This window comes from Toxorhynchites rutilus, chromosome 3 (genome assembly GCF_029784135.1).
Source record: "Toxorhynchites rutilus septentrionalis strain SRP chromosome 3, ASM2978413v1, whole genome shotgun sequence".
Classification (NCBI taxonomy): Eukaryota; Metazoa; Arthropoda; class Insecta; order Diptera; family Culicidae; genus Toxorhynchites; species Toxorhynchites rutilus.
The window spans coordinates 229,856,483-229,875,365 of record NC_073746.1 but is presented as its reverse complement, the minus strand read 5'-3'; the positions used below and the strand labels follow the sequence as shown (position 1 = coordinate 229,875,365).

At 35.7% G+C, this 18,883-nt stretch overlaps 1 protein-coding gene across 21 annotated transcripts in view; it reads right to left on the bottom strand.

Moving 5' to 3' along the window:
• Positions 1 to 18,883, bottom strand: part of LOC129778219 (TLD domain-containing protein 2) — a 438,692-nt gene that overhangs the window by 39,496 nt on the left and 380,313 nt on the right. Inside the window, exon 1 of one of the 21 annotated variants that reach the window (XM_055784987.1) lies at positions 10,035 to 10,539. The exons of the other annotated variants lie outside the window; for them this stretch is intronic. Coding sequence (XP_055640962.1) covers positions 10,035 to 10,082 — 48 coding nt within the window. The 5' untranslated portion in view covers positions 10,083 to 10,539. Of the gene's footprint in view, positions 1 to 10,034; positions 10,540 to 18,883 lie in introns of those variants that run through there. 21 annotated transcript variants of the gene reach the window in all.

The following is an 18,883-nucleotide window of genomic DNA, read 5'->3' as shown; positions in this document are numbered from 1 at the left end:
CAGAACACATTCAAGGCGTGTTATTTGGCATAAGAAATCTTCTAGTAAAATAACGCCCCAGTATTACCTAAGTTGGCACGATAAATTGTTAACGTAGAACTCATTTTATTCAGTTTCCTTTTTATCACCTCAATTATTAACTTAGAATGCGTCGAAATTATAAATAATTCTTTATTAAAAAGTTTAGGTGACCCTAAAGAGGTCCGATACAGTGTTGCCACACGAACAGATTTATCTGGAAAGGTATATATATTTTCGTTATTTTTGGTACAGATTCTGTACGGCACAGAGTACAGGTTTTCGTCAAAAAGTACAGATTGGTACAGATTTTTTCCGTGTATGAAATTTCTTACATTTGAACAAAGCAAAATTAAGGTACATGACGACTTTTACGCCGCAGTATCGCTTGATTTCAGAAAAACTATGATAGGCATCATCATACACACGAGCGACTTGCAAATGTAAATGTAGTATTTGTAGTAAATAAATGAGTATTTTTTAATGCTAATAACACGCATTTTTTTCTACAACGAAGCTTCTCGATGGTACAGATTTTTGGAAGTAAAAGTACAAATGAGAAAGATTTTTACCCTCTGGTACAGATAAAAATGTGGCAACACTGGTCCGATGGCTAACGTGGTTTTGTAGAATCAGTTGAAAAATTTATTGAGGATTCATTACCGCCCTCGCGAGAACAATTGTCGCAATTTTTTCCCTGGTCTTTTCCAGTTGACACACATTCGGCCACAGGTGATCACCAACACCATTACCACCAGTACCATTATTCCACATTCCCAAACCACTTCAATCTACCTTGCAACGCCTAAAAACCACCACAATGCGTGCGTGTGATACAAGAATATAAAAGCACTCTTCACCGGACGGCATGAAAGCGACGCGGTGTTTCCTTCAAAAAAGAATGCACCACTTTGTGCGATATGTCAATTAGGAAAAAAAAGTCAATTAGGAAAACTGAACTAAATTTTCGACCTTGAGAAAAAGTTAGAAAGCCTGACTGCCGCTGCCGTTTGGTCGCTAGCTGGATAACTGATGAATTGTGTATACTGTGTTTCGTGTTTCAAATCGCAAAAGTAGTTAAAGTGACCGGGGAACGTTTATAGACTACCAGGAAGCTTGGATCGGGAGGAAGTCAGAAGCCGGAAGCAACAGTGACGATAAGAAAGTAGGCAGCTTTTCCAATCGGGAACCCTAGCCTCTCAATTAGAGACGTGGGAGAGAATGGGAGTTTCACAACAATGCTGTGAGCCAAGAAATGTATCGGTTTGTCGTAAGTACATAAAGTTTTCAACTCCAATTTTCGACGACAGGCAAAACACGACGATCAAACAACGATCCCAAAAGATCCATGGAGTTGCTCACGAAGTTTGATTACGTCGTTATAGACGAAGAAACGTACGTAAAATTGGACTTCAAGCAGCTTCCGGTACAGAAGGTATATACTACGACAGGGAAAGTGTTGGACATCTTCAAGATCAAGAAAGTTCACCAAATTTTTTGTCTGGTGGCTGGCATCTGTGGCTGTAATATTTTCATCGTCACCGAGATCATCAACCAGGACATATATGTCAAATAATGCCAGTGTCTGCAACCAAGAGTTCTGCAAATTCGACGAGGTCGGTGTACAAAATCTTCAAGTGTTACTCTTCTTGATAGCACACTATGTTAGGAACTGAAGAACAAACGCCAAAATCTAAATAGAGAAACCATGAAATCGTTCTACATCATTCTACTAAACGATGGATGTCCAAGTTCTTTCAATGCACACCATAAATACGTCAAAAAAGTGTGCAGTAAAATAAGAATACTTCCAATTTTCGTTAATTTGAATTATTTGTGGAGTGTAAAGGAATTTCCGACTCGATTGGATGCATATCGTCAAAATTTATGCACAGCGTAAACAGTTACGAAGTTTAACTATTTCATAAAACGCGGAAAAAAACCTAACGATGTCAACGGGGATCGAACCAATGCCAACTGAAATGCAAGACTTTTTTTACACGACCACGCTATCCACATAGCCACTGGTGCTGTTGCATAAATACGTGAAAATATTTTAGGTTGGGGAAAAATAATTCATCATTTTTGGACGAAATTCAAAATATTTTTTAATATGCTTCGGATTATCCGATTTCGATCAAATATGCATTGTTTTGTTAGAAAAATTGTTACGATTCTAAAGGTAGCTCGATAATTCCTCTCATAAAAGTTTTGGTCCTTATTGTGGATAAACTCCTGCAATAGATTTTTATACTCTTCTCTTGATCCCAATTGCCATCACTCAGGAAGTTTTATAGATCGAGAAAAAGGTGGTAATTGCTTTCTGCTAGGTCCGGACTATATGGTGGATGCATAAAAACATCCTAATCAAGTTCCCGGAGTTGTATGGCCTTGCATTGCCCTGATAAAACAAAACACTTCCTCTGTTGACCGATTCCGGATGTTTATAGTCAACCGCTAGCTTCAAACGATTCATTTGTTAACCGTTTAGTGTATTGCACTAAAAACAATTTTTTTTAATATAATTAAAAATTAACAAAAACAATATTAAATAAAACAAAAAAAATTGCATGTATTTTACTGTTACAGTATCGGTGCCATTAACACCATTCACAATGAAAAAGTGTAAAATGTACCAAATTTTCTCTTTGTTGACTTCCTCTGTTGACAACCTGTAAATCACAACTGAATGGAACAAACAAAAACCAGCAAAATTCACATATTTTTCGTTTTTTCAATGTAAAAGAAGAATTTAATTTTTTATTCATCCCCTTAAAGTCAGAAAACCCATTTCTAAAACGGAAAAAAATTAATTTATCCAGAATCTCTCAGGAGGTGATAGACAATCATATTTGATGAAACAAATCCTTTTACGCATATAGTCGAATTTCAACAATGTCAGAGTTATTGAACTTCTTCATTGTTCCTTGATTTGTTTGCCTTAAACTGACTCTACTTCTAAAAGTACGTTATGTAGGGGGATTCTGTTGTTTCCGAAAGATGATAACATTTTTTACAGGGTATAATTGTGAAACATCTAAATTAGTAGTTCAAATAACATTTTGGGTGTGGAAAACTTAAAAGATGATGGTTTTGAAGGTGTTATTATCAATTTCAATTAAAAAATTCAGAATAAACTTGATTGTTTCTATCAACTGAATCAAAGCTCTCTGAACGCTTCACAATTTGTTTTTTGACAACCCAACTTCTATCATTCTTAATTTCAACTTCTATCATTCTCAATTTCACTGCAATATCGTCATTTGATATACCTGGTGAGAATTCAATCAGAATCTTCAGAAATCACGTTTTTACACCACTGTACTTACAATAGCCAAATTTCATCTCAACGTTGAAATATTATATTTTTTTACACAAATGATTTTTTTTTCAAACTGTATATAATCTGTATATAATACATTCAATACAATGTAATCTGCTAAAGGTTGTAGACAAACACAATTAAATTTGGGGATCACATGAAATGTCGATCGATCAACCGTTGCAAAACATTGGCGAGTAATGGGAATGATTAAAATCTGGGGCAAGCTCTTGAATACGCGTGACCACAGTGCAAGTCGAAGGAAATTTCTTTGACGTAAAATCCCCCGCCAGAACGGGAATCGAACCTGAACACCCGGCATGATAATGTGAGACGTTAATCACTCGGCCACGGGTGCACTCAAGGCTTATCTAACAGTTTATTTCGAGCGAAGAAATCAGATCATACGATAGAGAATTATTGGTTTCATACGAAAGCACTTATATTTTACATGATGATTTGATTACCTCAAAAGACAAGAACTTACTCAAGCAAAGAATTCGAAAATTGCTTAAACGATTAGTTAAGGCCGTAGCTGTAAATAGAACATAATTTTTTTATTTATTCATTTGCTAAACAAACAAATGTGTTTTTTGTCCACGAACAGGGCGAAATCAAATTCACACACACACATAAGATCGTTAACATTAAAGTCTTTTACGGTTCAATAATAATCGCAACTACGCAAAAACAAAACAAAAGAGTTACGATGCGGTGAGCAATAAACATAGAGATATCAAAATATGGGTTTAGAGCTTTTTCCTCGAGTTGTTAAGGGCTTCAATATTGCTGATCAGCAATAAACTTCTTGTTTCTTGTCGTTAAAATATATGTGAACACTTGCATGATCAGGCCCGAACAGCGTCGGAATATGGCAGACATATTGTGCCTTAAAATCGCAAAAAAAAACATCCAAATCACCAAGGGACACAAGGATACCGCGAAAGAAGCGATTCCGTGTCGCCAGCCCTGGTCCGAACCAAGGTTCGCGAGAATTGAAAAAAAAACCTTTGGCTCGTCATTCTAAGTACATCACATTCGTGCGAATTTGCGTTCTTCGATACTCGCGATCGGCTGCACTTTTTTTTTGTTTACCAGAGCTCGAATAAATTCCATATACACCACAAACTACTAATTATGAATTCATCGGATGTTAGCACTGAGTGAAGGCACTTGTCAATACTGCGCGCAAATGGCGGTAAAAAAGAGAGTAGTTATCGGTTGGGCGCGAGTCGTATAATTGAGTGCTAGGTTTTGTTTATGTTAATTCTCGCGTTTCGCGAGTATTCGACGTCACATCGAATTCTGTCATCTTTCTTTATGTATCTGTTTTTTGAAGTTATTTGTAAATGCATTTTCTTGAGTGGTTAATCCAAATAATAGCTGGAATGGGGAAACGAAAAATGCCATCAATATTTAAAAGAGTTATATTGTGCAGATCGATGGATATTAATATGGACATATATTTTATTCATCTAATTTCTGTTGAACCAAACTTTGAACGTTGACCAAATCAGCGTTATTTAACCTACGATATATGGAGTAACAGAGAAAAAAAACTGATCAAATAATTCACTGCTATTCCTTTGAGTCTTGGACAATAACAAAACTTTCGATAGATCCTCTAACAATTAATGATTTCTCGCTCGCTTGCACCTTACTCTGCTCTGATGCTGATAGTCGCTGTTAAGACGCTTCAATTATTGACTCATTGGTGTTTTGCTGGGCAATTAATTATTGAAGAAGAAAAAAAAACTTCAACTTCACATCCAATTCTGACTAACGTGAAAGCGTGGAAGCATATCGAGAGAAATAACTAAAACGGTAATTCAGAAGTGGAAGTTCGTTAAGATACATTTTTAATCACATTTTAGTTACCTAGGGCTTACAACGGAATTATTCTGTTGACAATATTCAATTCGATAAATAGAGAGAAAAAAACCGTAAACATTGGATAAAAGCAGATGAACGCTATTTTCAAGGTATTTTACTGAAAATGAGAAACTTCTGTCAAGTCAAGGACTACCGAGTTTCGCCTAATCATTCGTTGACCTTTAACAGCGACATACCTTATGACGCTTCCTAAATGTTACAGAAACAATGTTCGTTTGGAAATTTCATGAAGGCGAAGTGCGATCAGTGCGTTAGTGCCATTTAAGAAGACGAAGTGTGATCAACTATAGAAACTTGTAATATATGGTTTGTTCATCAGACTTGGCTCCTCTCGATTACCATTTGTTTCCATCGATAAAATACGCACTTGGACGAGCAATTCTAATGAAATTCTGCGAAAAATAGTTCGATGACTGGTTTGGCTCAATAAAACAAAAAAATCAATCATTGTTTGTCGCATAGATGGGAAAAATGTGCAAAATGGTTTCAAATATTTTGAAAAAAAATATTTTAAAATATTTTTTCAAATAAACGTTTTACTCATTGTAGTAATGAACTTCGTTTTCCCAGTTATTAATTATCATTTTAGCAATTCCATTAAAAAGGATCTGACAAACCAAAATTTGGACATTTTTTTTTATCTCGCGCTAAGGGGTGCTCCATCTTGAATAAGGGTGGTCTGAAAATTTGTATTTTTCGTCGATTTTGGGCAACATAGCCGTTTTTGAAAATGTCTTACTTTTGAACTGCTGGGCCGATTTCCGATCTCCTACCAACAGAAGAAAGGTATTCAATTCAAGTGAACTGTCTAAGAAATATACTGAACTGCATTTCAAATGACCACTATTAGCCGAAGCACAAAAATATATTTTTAATGACTTCCGGGATGACAAGGCCAAAGAGACCCTTGCTATTTATACTATTTTGGAAACTTCCCATAACTAAGGAAGGTATGTACCGTAATCATATTTCGGACAGCTTCATATTTCGAACACTCTATAATAATAACTTAAAATGTTTAAAAAAATTAATTGCGATATTTAATTTTTAGTTATATCATCAGGGCATTAAGCATTTCTAGTTATTATTACGGAGTGTCCAAAATATGATTCAGAACGGTACTTACTTTATAAAGATATAATTTTTACATAGTAATGAATGTAATCGAAAAAAATGCAACACTTTGTTTTGTGTAAAACATTTTTATATCATGGGTAAAAATTGATGAAATTTTGGGTAAAACTAATTTAAAGTGTAATGATTACAAGTGTAAAATATCGTCACAATCTGTCAAGTGGTTATCGAGATAGCTTCCAAGCAAGAAGTGGTTCGACAAAAAATTATGGGCCAGTCCCACCTGATCGCGGAACAGTTGATAATCGATCATTCGACCGTGTCCCGTGTAGTAAAATCATTCAAGGAGGTCCAGCCGACCCAGCGGCGAGCTGGCAGCGAATGTAAGCGAAGAAAACCGACCCCGTTAAGGCAAGGAAGGTGAATGATTACTTCAAGCGCAATCCGAACCTCTCGATTCGAGACGTGTCCAAGAACGTCAACTCTTCCGTCTGGTTCGTCCAACAGACAATGAAGCGGGCCGGACCTAATGTTTTCAAGGTAAGGAAGGCGCCTAACCGACCCAATAAACAGAATATGGTGGCCAAATCCCGCTCCAGGAAGCTGCACAACGAGTATTTGATACAACCATGCATCGTAATGGACGACTAGACGTACATTAAAGCGGTCGCCAAGCAGAACCCCGGTCTGGACTTTTTCGTCGGCAAGTCCGCCTGGATGTTCCGGAGCCATTACACGGTCCGGTGATGGAGTGGTACGAAGCCAACGATGTTGTTTTTGTATCGAAGGAGACAATTCCGCCAAACTCGTTAGAACTTCGCCCAATAGAACAAATTCTGGGTGATTATGAAGCTCCGGGAAACAGGGAAGGTCTTCAAAACGGACCAGGATTTGAAGAAAGAGTGGATAAAAATGTGTAAGAAAATTGGCGCAAATATTGCACTGTGTTTGATGGGTAGCGTTAAGTCCAAGGAGCGGTCATTTAGCCTAAGAGAAGAGATTGAATAAACTAACATTGCAAAAACATGACTAATATGTGTTCATTTATTTCCTGACAGAATTGAATTTTGGAATGAATTTTTGGCGATCCTTTTTATATGTTGTTATGAGAGTTTACTCTAGCTTCGAGAAACCCCAATCAAGGGTCCTGGGATTGCATCCACACGATCGTTCGCTTGATAAGCGGAGGCGCGGACATTTAAGCTATTGATACCTCAACTGAGATTGAGCAGAGCAAGCGCAACATAAACAACCTGCTTCATTGAAGAAAACGCAATGAAAGTTTACACAGTTATCAGGGTAAGCTTGTATTCGTAGTACAATTTGAATGCTTTTATTGAGATACATTTCTGGTACAAAAAAGGGTTGCTATGAAGCAAACAATTTGAGGAATCAATAGGCGAGTGATTGAACAGACGAATCAAATAGAATGAACTGAAATGCAATAAAACCAAAAATATATAGGATGATTCATATCTAACAATTGAAAATCTGTAAAATCTGTGTTAAACCAAAACAAAACCTGTAAACTTTAACTACAAATTCTTGGTTTAAAAATATCAAAAAAATCGTACAAATACAGATTATTCCGTAGTTATGGTAATCCTGATCGCCACGAACGATGTTATCATTTTTGATTCAATCAATTCATCATAATATCGTAAGTTATAATCGATGAACATGCCTATGTTATGTATGACATGTCCTCGTGGAATTCGTAGTATCGCCGATGTCTGATAGTCTTGGTAATTTTGGTGCTAGACTATACTACCGTTTTACGCATAGTTGTCCCATCTTCCAAAATCAGCAACTGAGAAAAACGCAAAGTTTTCTAACATATTTGTCCACTAGAAGCTTTAAGCATTTCGGTTTGGCAACACACCTGTTTTTTTAAGCAGTAAACTATTGTTTAATAAAATATAAAGAGTTCTCCTCATTTGAATCAATCAAGCTTGATTACGGGTTAAAAATACATGGTGGGGCAGTTATGCCTAGAATATCAACATGGGACAATTGAACTTGATGCTTTTTTTTTAAATACTGGGAACAAACAATAAGTTTTTTCGTGTTTTCCGAAAGAGTATGCATAACATCGTTTTATGAAGACGGGAGTGATCTGCCACACCTTTGTGAGATATAAACCTCATTGTTATTAGACATTCAGACATTTAGAACGAGGTGTACACGTGTTCTGTTAATCTTTTTTTATTTGTTGAGAATTAGTTCGTCCTTTCAAACCAGAAATGGTTGCATTAGCCCTGCTGAAAGCGTGACTGAAAATTCGGGTACTTAAAAAAATACATGGTGGGACAGTTATGCCTATAATATCAACATGGGACAATTGGGCTTGATGTTGTTTTTTGATAAGCTGGGAACAAACAATAAATTTTTTGTGGTTTTCTCGAAGATTAGGCATAAAAATATCGTTTTATTAAGATAAATGAAAATTGTCAAAAAGCATCATGGGATAACTATGCGCAGAACGGCAGTATAAAACTGTATAAAAATCTACAGTTAAATAGTACCTGAATTCACAGTATTTCACAATATAATAGTACTTCATCTTCTTTTCATCTTTCTACTTTCTTTTGCAGCGGTGCATTCTCATCAGAACACAGCTGTTTTATCGCCATCCTTCGTTCCTCGACACAGATGTTCACCACCAAAATATTTTCCCCCTGTCGAAACAGCAAAAGAGATAGTTAATTCAGCACTTGAGCAACACTCGCAACACAAAATTCGCGTAATTTAGCATCAAAATCTCAACTAGTTCTAATATAAACACCGCAAGTAACTCTTTGCGTTGACAAGGCGTCATTTCACTGAGGAATGCAGTGCTATTAACGAAGAAAAAAATAATAGTGCCAATGACGAAATATTCGCATCGTGCGTTGCTAGAATCATCGGCTGAAAGATGCTCATCCGTGATGGTTAACGTGTTTAAATCACAGTAGTAGTAATGTTCGCGTGTGCACCTGTGGCCGAGTGGTTTTTTTATCCCATTTGTTTTTATCTTAGGCTCATTAGAATTTTAGCTGTAACAGATCCGAATTTAAATCGTGTACATGTCACATGTTTATCATATCTATAATTAGCACATTACACAGTTGCCATTTTTTGGCGTTCAATGAGGACCCAGAGTTTTGAACTCACGATCGATTGCTTACTAAGCGAACGCGCAACCAATGTGGCTACGGAGACCCCCTAGTGTTCGAGTGGTTAGCGTCTCACATTATCATGCCGGGTGTTCGGGTTCGATTCCCGTTCTGGCCGGGGGATTTTTCATCGAAGAAATTTCCTTCGACTTGGACTGTGGTCACGCGTATTCTAGAGCTTGCCCCTCGGAATACATTCAACGCGTGTTATTTGGCTCAAGAAATCTCAACTAAGTATTAATAAATGACGCTAATCAATACATACGTTGAGACGGCAAAGTTCCACAAAGAAGTTTAACGCCATTCAAGAAGAAGTAATGTTGTCAAAAAACACCCCAAAAGATAATCTACACAAACTACATAAATCCAATTCGCCAATGTGCAGCATAGAAATACGCCAGGAATGCACCGTTCAGATTCAGCTGACGAGATTTTGAACCTGCCAAAATGAGACACTCTTCCACTATGGTAACAAAAACTCAAAACACAAAGCACTTATTCGTCGTTTTCAATGAGGGATGATTTGGACTTGGTCTATTTTGGCTCGTGAATGTGACGGTGACATTGTTTACCTTCGTTTTGATATACCGGGTCAGGCGATTTATTTTGGACTTTGACATGATGCTGGCTTTCACAGGCTAGTCGCGTTGACTAGCTCCTCTATGTAATTGAGATGATTTCAAGTTTATTTTGGGATGTCAAACAAGATCACTCATATGTACAGATATATACAAATCACTTCACGGTTTTTCCTTCCTGTACTCACAAAAACACGAAGATGGATGTGATGTCCTTCGATTCAATGCACACAGCAATCACAATTTCATCCAATTTTGGCACACACAAATTTGAACATATTGTATGCAATGCACTTGTTTTTCCTCCACCCTGCGCTAAGGTTTGTGTTCTGTTAGTGATTTCTCCACGATTGCAAAACAAAAGCGCCAATCGGATGCAAGAAAACGTAACAAAATTCACAATTTTCACGAAACAGACAACCGCTTTCAGCTGCTCTCCTCGCGTCTTATGTAGAAAAGGGAATGATGATAAATATGGCACGCACACCTCCAAGTCAAGCAAGAAGCTAGAAAAAACCGACACCGCAAAACAAAATCAGGCAGTTACATTTTTCGATTCTTTCTCACTCTCCAAGCGTTTCCAAATCGGTAGGAAAAAAATGGCAGTTTTTCACGATTTTTCCCAAAATACCCTCGATCGAGCGCACTGCTGAAAAACACGTTCGTGCTCGGTTGACTTTCGCGCACAAACTGAAACCCCGCTCTTCTGTGGTGGGTTACGAACTAATGACTGAACAAACGGACCGATCTCGAAAATGGTTTTATTCAAGAGTCCACTGAACGATTGCTGCGGCAACAATAACAAAGGCAGAAAAAATGGCTAAATCAAAAGCGATCGCGGAATGAGAGTGGAGCGGAAGAGTGTGCGCGCGCGTACGTTTTCCGTTGTTCGGTTCCGACGTCTTCTGAACGATCGAACGGATCGCTGCCGGAGAAGCCGGCGAAGGATGGACGAAGATGGGACGTTGGCGCTCGGTCGATGCCGACTGTGTGTAGAAACATGAGGGAAAGGTTCAGAAAACGAAACAAATGCCCCTCACCGTAACAAACAGCACCAGCGGCGTAACAACTAGGGTGTATACCTACGTCCAATTGGACAACTAGTCCTACTAAAGAAAACAGAAATAGAAAGAAACAGTGCAGGGGTCGAGAAAGGCAAGCATGACAACAGAGCAGTTGTCGATCCCGAATTGGAAAATAGACCAAAATTCATTAACACGTTGACTGCCACGTCAGTCACCAGTGACTGACACCGAGTTTTCGCTCAGGCTGCGTCAGTCACCGGTGACTGACAGTGTAACATATGATGATAAAGGTAACTAATATAAGCAGGTAAGCTTATATGCATTCCCTTTCGAACAAAAATACCTTCCACTACGTTAAGAAACGATGTTCCGACTTTTAAAAATTTCCATAGAGTCGCTATAAAACCGTGGCACTCAACGTGTTAACAATTCTCGTATCTTGAAAATATATTATAAATAAATAAAAATCGATGAATTTGGGGCCGCAATTCATTCCTAAATAAAGAAATTTATATACACAACTCAACTTATCTTAAAATACAACTGAATTTATCTTATGATAAAATCAATGATAAACGAAAATGTTCTTTATAAACAATCATGATACATCTCAGTATGAGATTATTTCTTCTTCACAGATTTTTTTCGCCCTTCACCATTTCAGCCTACTGCTTCATCAATTCTTGGCTAACGTTACTCCACTTGTTCCAACCGATACACTTGGTTCCTTGGGTTTATGTCCCAACCGGATTCGATACTAACACCATCTATACTGGTATGTTGACCAGGGCCCTGTTGCATAATCAGCCTAATAATATTAGTTACAAGTTACAAGTTACAAGTTACAAGTCTAGAAGCTACAAGTTCTAATATTTTGCGTTGCACAATAATCATACATCCGACTAATAATAATCGTACTTGTTTCATTAGTAACGCTCCAATGTTTTATTAGTAATGCCTCATTTATCTGTCAAAGTCAAAGTTTGTTTCTATATTTTGTTTTTTTCACTGTTGACATGTGAATCCCCTGACAGCAGAGAAGAGAAGTGGAACATGAGAGAAAAAAGTGGCAACGATTTGTGGCAAGAAAATGTAAACAGTGAAAAAATTGACAGATGGTTTACGCTCTAAAAATTGAACATAATGTTGAGATGTCTCTAAAAGGGTGGGAGACATCATATATAAGGTGGGAGGTTCGTATATAATGTTATGATTGTTAGCATCATCATGATAAACACGGCGAATGGGATAGAAATTACGAACTGAAAATTGAGTAAAATATACATATAGACGCTGAAACGCTGTGGACTAATATTATAATGCATTTTTATCGGTTTATGTATAATGCATTATCAAAATAAACCCATATGTATTGTAATCATAACTTGCTGTGCCATTCAGAACAACATTTATGGTCGTATTCCACCAATGATGTGTAATTTACGAATGAAGCTTCGCCATAGAAACTGAACATTGAATAAAAAAATTAAAATGTGGTAAGAGCATCAGTTGAAATATTTTAAAGCATTCTCATAAATGCATACAATATACAATAATTATACGACTAAATGATGTATGTACGCTTAAAAAACAACATAAAAATATGGTTTCTGAATTAATTTCTTTTTTTTTCAGTCTCGAACACATCCTGTAAAAAGCCATTTATATTTTTTTAAATACCCTCCGTTGGTATTGTATCCAGAATTTACAAGGCAATGACGTCAATTAGTTTCTAGTAATCAGCTTTTTAGTTGCAGGTGAAATTAACCAACTATATTTCTTTAGTATTATATATATTCCATGCCAAACCGACATAGTGGTTCTCAAATTTTCGTGTAAATTGGTAGTTTTGTTCCTTATCGTTAAATATTAGATTTCATTTCATTTTAGGGTGGTTAAAAAAATCTAGTTTTTCCCCTTTTTCCAAAAAATTTTTTTTTAAATTCATATCTTTTGAACTACTAAACCGATTCAGATGATCGACATATCAAATTGGCCAGTAAGCTAGGTTTTTTTGAAAAAATACTATACTTGCAACCAAAAATAATTTTGTTTTCTTAATTATTGATCGTAATTGATCTTTATAGTTTTCATTCAGGGGCGCTATATTTTTTATATTTTTTCTCGAAAGCTGAGGATTTTTTAGATAACATATCCAAAAATTGGTTCTTCTTCGTTTTTAAATTATAATTTTTCAAATTTAATTGATGGATCAAAAAATAATTTTTCTCCTATTTTCCGAAAATGACGTTTTTCAAAAATTCATAACTTTTGATCTACTGAACCGATTCAGATAATCGACATAGTTAATTTAAGTCAAAAATTTCACACTTGCAAAAAATAATTTTTTTTTATTTATAAAAAAAACAGATACAATTATTAATCACGAAAACAATTTTTTTTTCGCTAGTGCAATATTTTTCCAAAAAATTCTAGGCTTTAATTTGATATATCGATCATCTGAATCGCTCTAGCAGTTCAAATGTTATGAATTTTTGAGAATAGGAAAAAGGGGAAGAAATTAATATTCCGAACTATCGGTTAACTTTAAAAAACTATATCTCAAAAAAGAAAAAAGAACATATCTAATTTTTAATAAAAAATGTTAATGTGTAAAAAAATCTTCAGTTTTCAAAAAAAAAATATATAGAAAAATATAGCGCCGTTGGTGCCGAAACCATGTAAACTATAAAAACGGATACAATCAAGAATTACGAAAACAAAATTCTAATTTCTTGCAAGTTTAATATTTTTCCAGAAAAAAGACTAGCTAATTAACTTCAAATGTATTGATCATCTGAATCGGCTTAGTGGTTCAAAAGTTATGAGTTTTTGATGAAAGTCATATTTGGGAAAAAGTGAACAAAATCGAATCACCAAAAAAAAATAATACAGGTTCAATCTGAAAACCACTATATCAGTTTGGCATGAAATGGCAATAGTTCACAAATTTCAAAGTTCGCGTTTTTTTTTTTTTGTTTTTCATGTCTTTTAGTGCGGCCATAATAATAATTAGGATTACTGCATTTGGATTGATGCTACAAAATATCATTAACTTCCTTGAATAGTGGATGTGATATAATTCACTTTATATATGTATATATATATTAATAAATATTTTCAATCGAATAAATTTGTCAAACATAATGCAAAACTAAATACTTTTATACAGTGCCTTCATTTTTGACGTAGAACTACGTCTTTCATTAAGGGTGCCAAATCAGAAAACAGGTCACGTTTTTATGAAATAAAGTTAACGTTAATAACTAGTTTTGCCGCGAGCGGATTTTAGCGACTTACATACTAAACGAATCGTAAATTCCCTAAGATTTGTTTAATATGTTATACATTAGAATCCCCTGGTTTGTAAATGGTTAAAATTCATGAAAATTTCAGGCGTTTCTATTTTTCCATACATTTGTTCTGTCTATTTGTGTGCTTTCCCGAACAGAGCTGTCAATAACGAGCAACTTATCGACGACCAACGAAGGGGAAATCGTAGGATTTGAAGTCGTTGTGAACAAAGGAAAAGTAGAAGAATGCCTTGAGTATAAACAGTGGATCTCGCTGAGGCAAACTTTCATTCGGCATCGGACTGTTGAGCAATCCAGTTCACTTTGCTTTCGTTGCGCTTCGATCTAAGATTGGACCCCACCAGTGGTAATCCAACTTGGATATCGTCGTTTGCTTTTTCTGTTCGTTATTCGTATCGTGTGTTTTTCTTCCCGCGTCATAAATTAGACGTTTCGCGTAGTGTGTGATGAGCAAGAAGAAGAGGGAGGCAGGCTCTAGCCCTGCAAAAAACGAACGCATTGCCAGGGGCAATGAAATTTCGAGGCAAGCGTCATCTAATGATGCACGCGATGTTGGTGTAGTGGAAAGCGCTCGCACTGAACCGAGCCTTCGCGAGTGTGACACCGCATCGAACAACACTAAATAGGCGATTTCGGCGCGTCGGTCGAAAATGTAAACGGCTTCTTTGGTGCCTTTGAGCATCAATGCATTAAACTGACGTTATGGCGAAGCAGGCGTTGAGGTTATGCTCCAGAAAAAATATTTGGGGAATACCAAGCATCTTGGATGTCTTACTGTAATGTTATAAGTTATTTAGGTTCGCGTGCCAGTCGCAAAACTGCCTTCAACTAGGATTGCATTTACGCTAATATTGATCATAATGCAGCATTGCTACTGATTTCGAGGTTGTTGATATTAACAAAAAGAGTTTATTTCGCTTGTTTAGTCACCAAGAAAGTAAATGTCGTTCTGAAATTTTGTATGTAATTAGGTTTCGCTTACCAGTAGCAAAAATTCCTCCACTAAGGGTGACAGCTGCGCTTCTCTCGTGCATGAGAAAGTAATGCAACTTTTTTTGAGGCCAGTAATATTAACAAAAGCGTTTCTTTTGAGAATAGCGCAAAATGATGAGAAGTATTTGTATTCCTAGTAGCTTCAAGCAACCAATGTATGGTTCTGTATGCATGCTATGACGAACGCTTGTTTGGCGCTTGGTTTACGTTGTACGAACGATGCCTAGAGGTGCGATTGCTTTGAGGCAATACTAAATAATATGTAGCATGATATTTGATACTTGCAAGTGTTGTCATTGTTGTTGTTTCCGTTCGGTGCCAAAGATGTATTGATGTAGTTATGAGATGTGGAATAATGGTGCTGGTGTAACATGTATATAATCGACTGTAGCCGAGTCTATGTCAATTGCAAAAAAGGCCACCGGAATAGCGTTCGAGGTAAATTTTCAATGCATTGACATGAAATAATTTGCTACATACGATCAGCTAGTGTATTGTTTTTCGAGGGCAAGAATGAATCATCAATCAATTATCGTCAACTGATTTTACAATGAAAAACCATTTCAAAGATTATTCTACTAAGCAGTTGTTTCAAAAATTTTACAGCATTATAGAATAATATCCGAAGGTATAAACAAGCGACTTATTTGAAATAACAGCGTAGTTCTACGTCAACAATGCGGTCGTATTTTGGACACAACCTCCTATAATTTTTTGAGTTTAACGTGCAAAGACCCTTCAATAAAAATGGTATTGGAACAACAGAGTAAAACTGACATACAATTATGACGGAGGATTGCTTTTTGATTGGCGCGTGCTCCAACTGGCGAACCGCCAATTAAAAGGCACTCCAACTAAAAAAGCGCCAATAAGCAAATGGTACTGTAAAACTGTGAAAAATATATAAAAAAATATACAATCGAAGACTCTTTTTGTCGTTTATGAGTTTGGTCTTTTTAAGTTACTACTAGGCATGTTTGCGGATTAATGGAAAGATATGATATGTTGATCCTTGAAATAAGTTTGAAAGTTAAGAATTGGAAAAAAATATGAAATTCATGTGAATGGAGACGACTTTTGTGTACAGCACATGCCACTGGGGCCTTATGCTGATTAAGTAAGATTTCTTCCAAAACATCATAACTTTACAACCATTGAGTCGATTTCAAAAATCGTCATATCAAATGAAATCTTATTCTTCTATGAATCAACTTCAATCTGTCATTCACGCAAACTCAAAAATTTAATACTACAGAAAAACTTTAATTATAAAGCTTAGATAATTTGCGACTCAATTTTCCACAATTCGCTCTTTCACACCAAATTTCTATCTTGTCGCAATTTTAAACCTCTCAAATTGAATTGTCAAAATGATAGGTCAAAAAACGAAAAGCAGGAAAAATTAACAAATAATGGGGGGGGGGGGCTGGATAAATAATAAAGCAAGGGTAATCATGGATTTTTCATAACCATCTCAGCAAAATATTGAAAAAAAATCCTTTTTTAATTTCTCTTTCAAATTTTGATAAAATTGCACTGAATAGTTAAATAAGGGCAATATTAATATTTGAATAAACTTATGTAATTATAAACATGTTTATATGAACCTTCCCATCTTCTCATTCTTCATTAAAGACCTTGCGTCAGGACAGCTAGAAATCGATACACTCTCAAATCAATTGTGCCTGAAAAAAATATATTCTTCACGTAAACAAGCGATTAAAATGTGGACACTTTTTAGTCAGTGAATTGTATGGAGTTCCACTGCTGTGCTGACAGTATCATTGCATTGGCTTCCTTAGCCGTGCCAGCAGAAGTTCTCGCATTTCTTAGAAACAATACCACCAGCGCTGTGTTCATAATTGTTTCTAAAGATATAGATTTTGAAGAAGTTATTTTCAATATCGCTTCATCCAAGCTCGAAGAGTATGACACAGTGATCGACACCGAAAAATTCCACACCGCGATCTAAACAAAAATATTTTTTTGTCAATACTTTTCCTATTCTTTTTTTGTCCTTCTTTTCTTTTCAAAAATTAGAGAAGTGAAGCTTAAAAGCACATTTTGCCATAAAAACATCGTTGATTTTTTTTTTATTTTAACACTCCTATACTCGCGCATCGGTCTGTCAAACCGAGAAATCAATAATTCATTCATTTCTCAGAAAATATCAACACTACGACTTTGCGATTCTCTCTAGCTTCGTTATTCGTCGTTCGTCATCGTTTAGCGTATCGCATGTGTTTGTACAAAGGGGACGTGTGCCACTTTTTTAACACTTTCGGTCTGACACACCGACGCGCGTATAGGAGTAACTTTTTTGGACAATTGCCTTTTTCATATTCTAGAATATTATTAAATGAAATATATAAATTAATGTTAGTGGCGTGGAATATTTATAGAATATAATGCATGAGACCATTACCGGACTATTCTTATTTGATTTCAGTCCCTTTTGTAACTGGATTGAACGGATCCATATATTAACTATTAATCGTTAGATTCATACGTTCAAAAGCAAAATATAGATGTTTGACTTTCGTATAGTTATTCGCTAAATATAATGGTCATACATATACACACTTGTGAAAGAATTTCAGTCGTGGAAGAATTGTAAACAGTAAACTATAAACTAATCGGTGGCTTCTAGTAATTTTTAACAATTACAGTTTCGGGGTATTTTTTATAATGAACAATAAAGACAAGAAAACAAGAAAAATAAAAGGGAGTTACTAGAAATCCTTTTATATCATCTTTTTATGCCCTATGTAAAAGAAGGTATTAATTCTTAGTTTACCAAGAATACAGAGACAAAGAATATTAGAAATATGTAAACTTTATATTCCAGAACATTTATCATCTTGTTTTTATCTAGAAGGTCGTTATATATTCTTCTCTTCGATAAAAGGCCCGAAAAATATGTAACAACTGCATGAAATGTAAAAAATATGTTTGTTTCGAGCATGCAGTTATTCTTACTCCAATGAAACCACAATCGATTAATACGTTTTCATATTATTTTATAGCTCTTTATACTTTCATGAATTATATTCAGTTGCTTACTTTTAATTAATAACAATGAAAAATTCGAATTTCAATATTTGTGTTGGAGTATCAAAAATTAATCTGTTTTGAGGAGGCTGAATTAGATGACTAATAAAACATCATAAAGAGGAAGAAAACATATTTTTTGGAGTTTTTTCATTCAATCATACCCTCTTCTTCAAATAAATGCCAATAAAGCCTGTTAAATACACAATGGCAACATTACAGAGAAGTTCAATTTTCGATCTGTGACACCGTGCGCGAGTATACGTGTTATGATTTTGCACGCGAGTACAGGAGGGTTAAAATACATCGAAGTAACGAATGTTGTACTTCATACTTAGTTCAGTTAGTATGATACATAGAGTCCACTTTATGTATTGAACAATAATAAATAAATAAAAACTAATCGAACCAAATATTTAGTAGTTAGAGACGAGGTTTCGGAAGTGCTGTGAGTCCAATT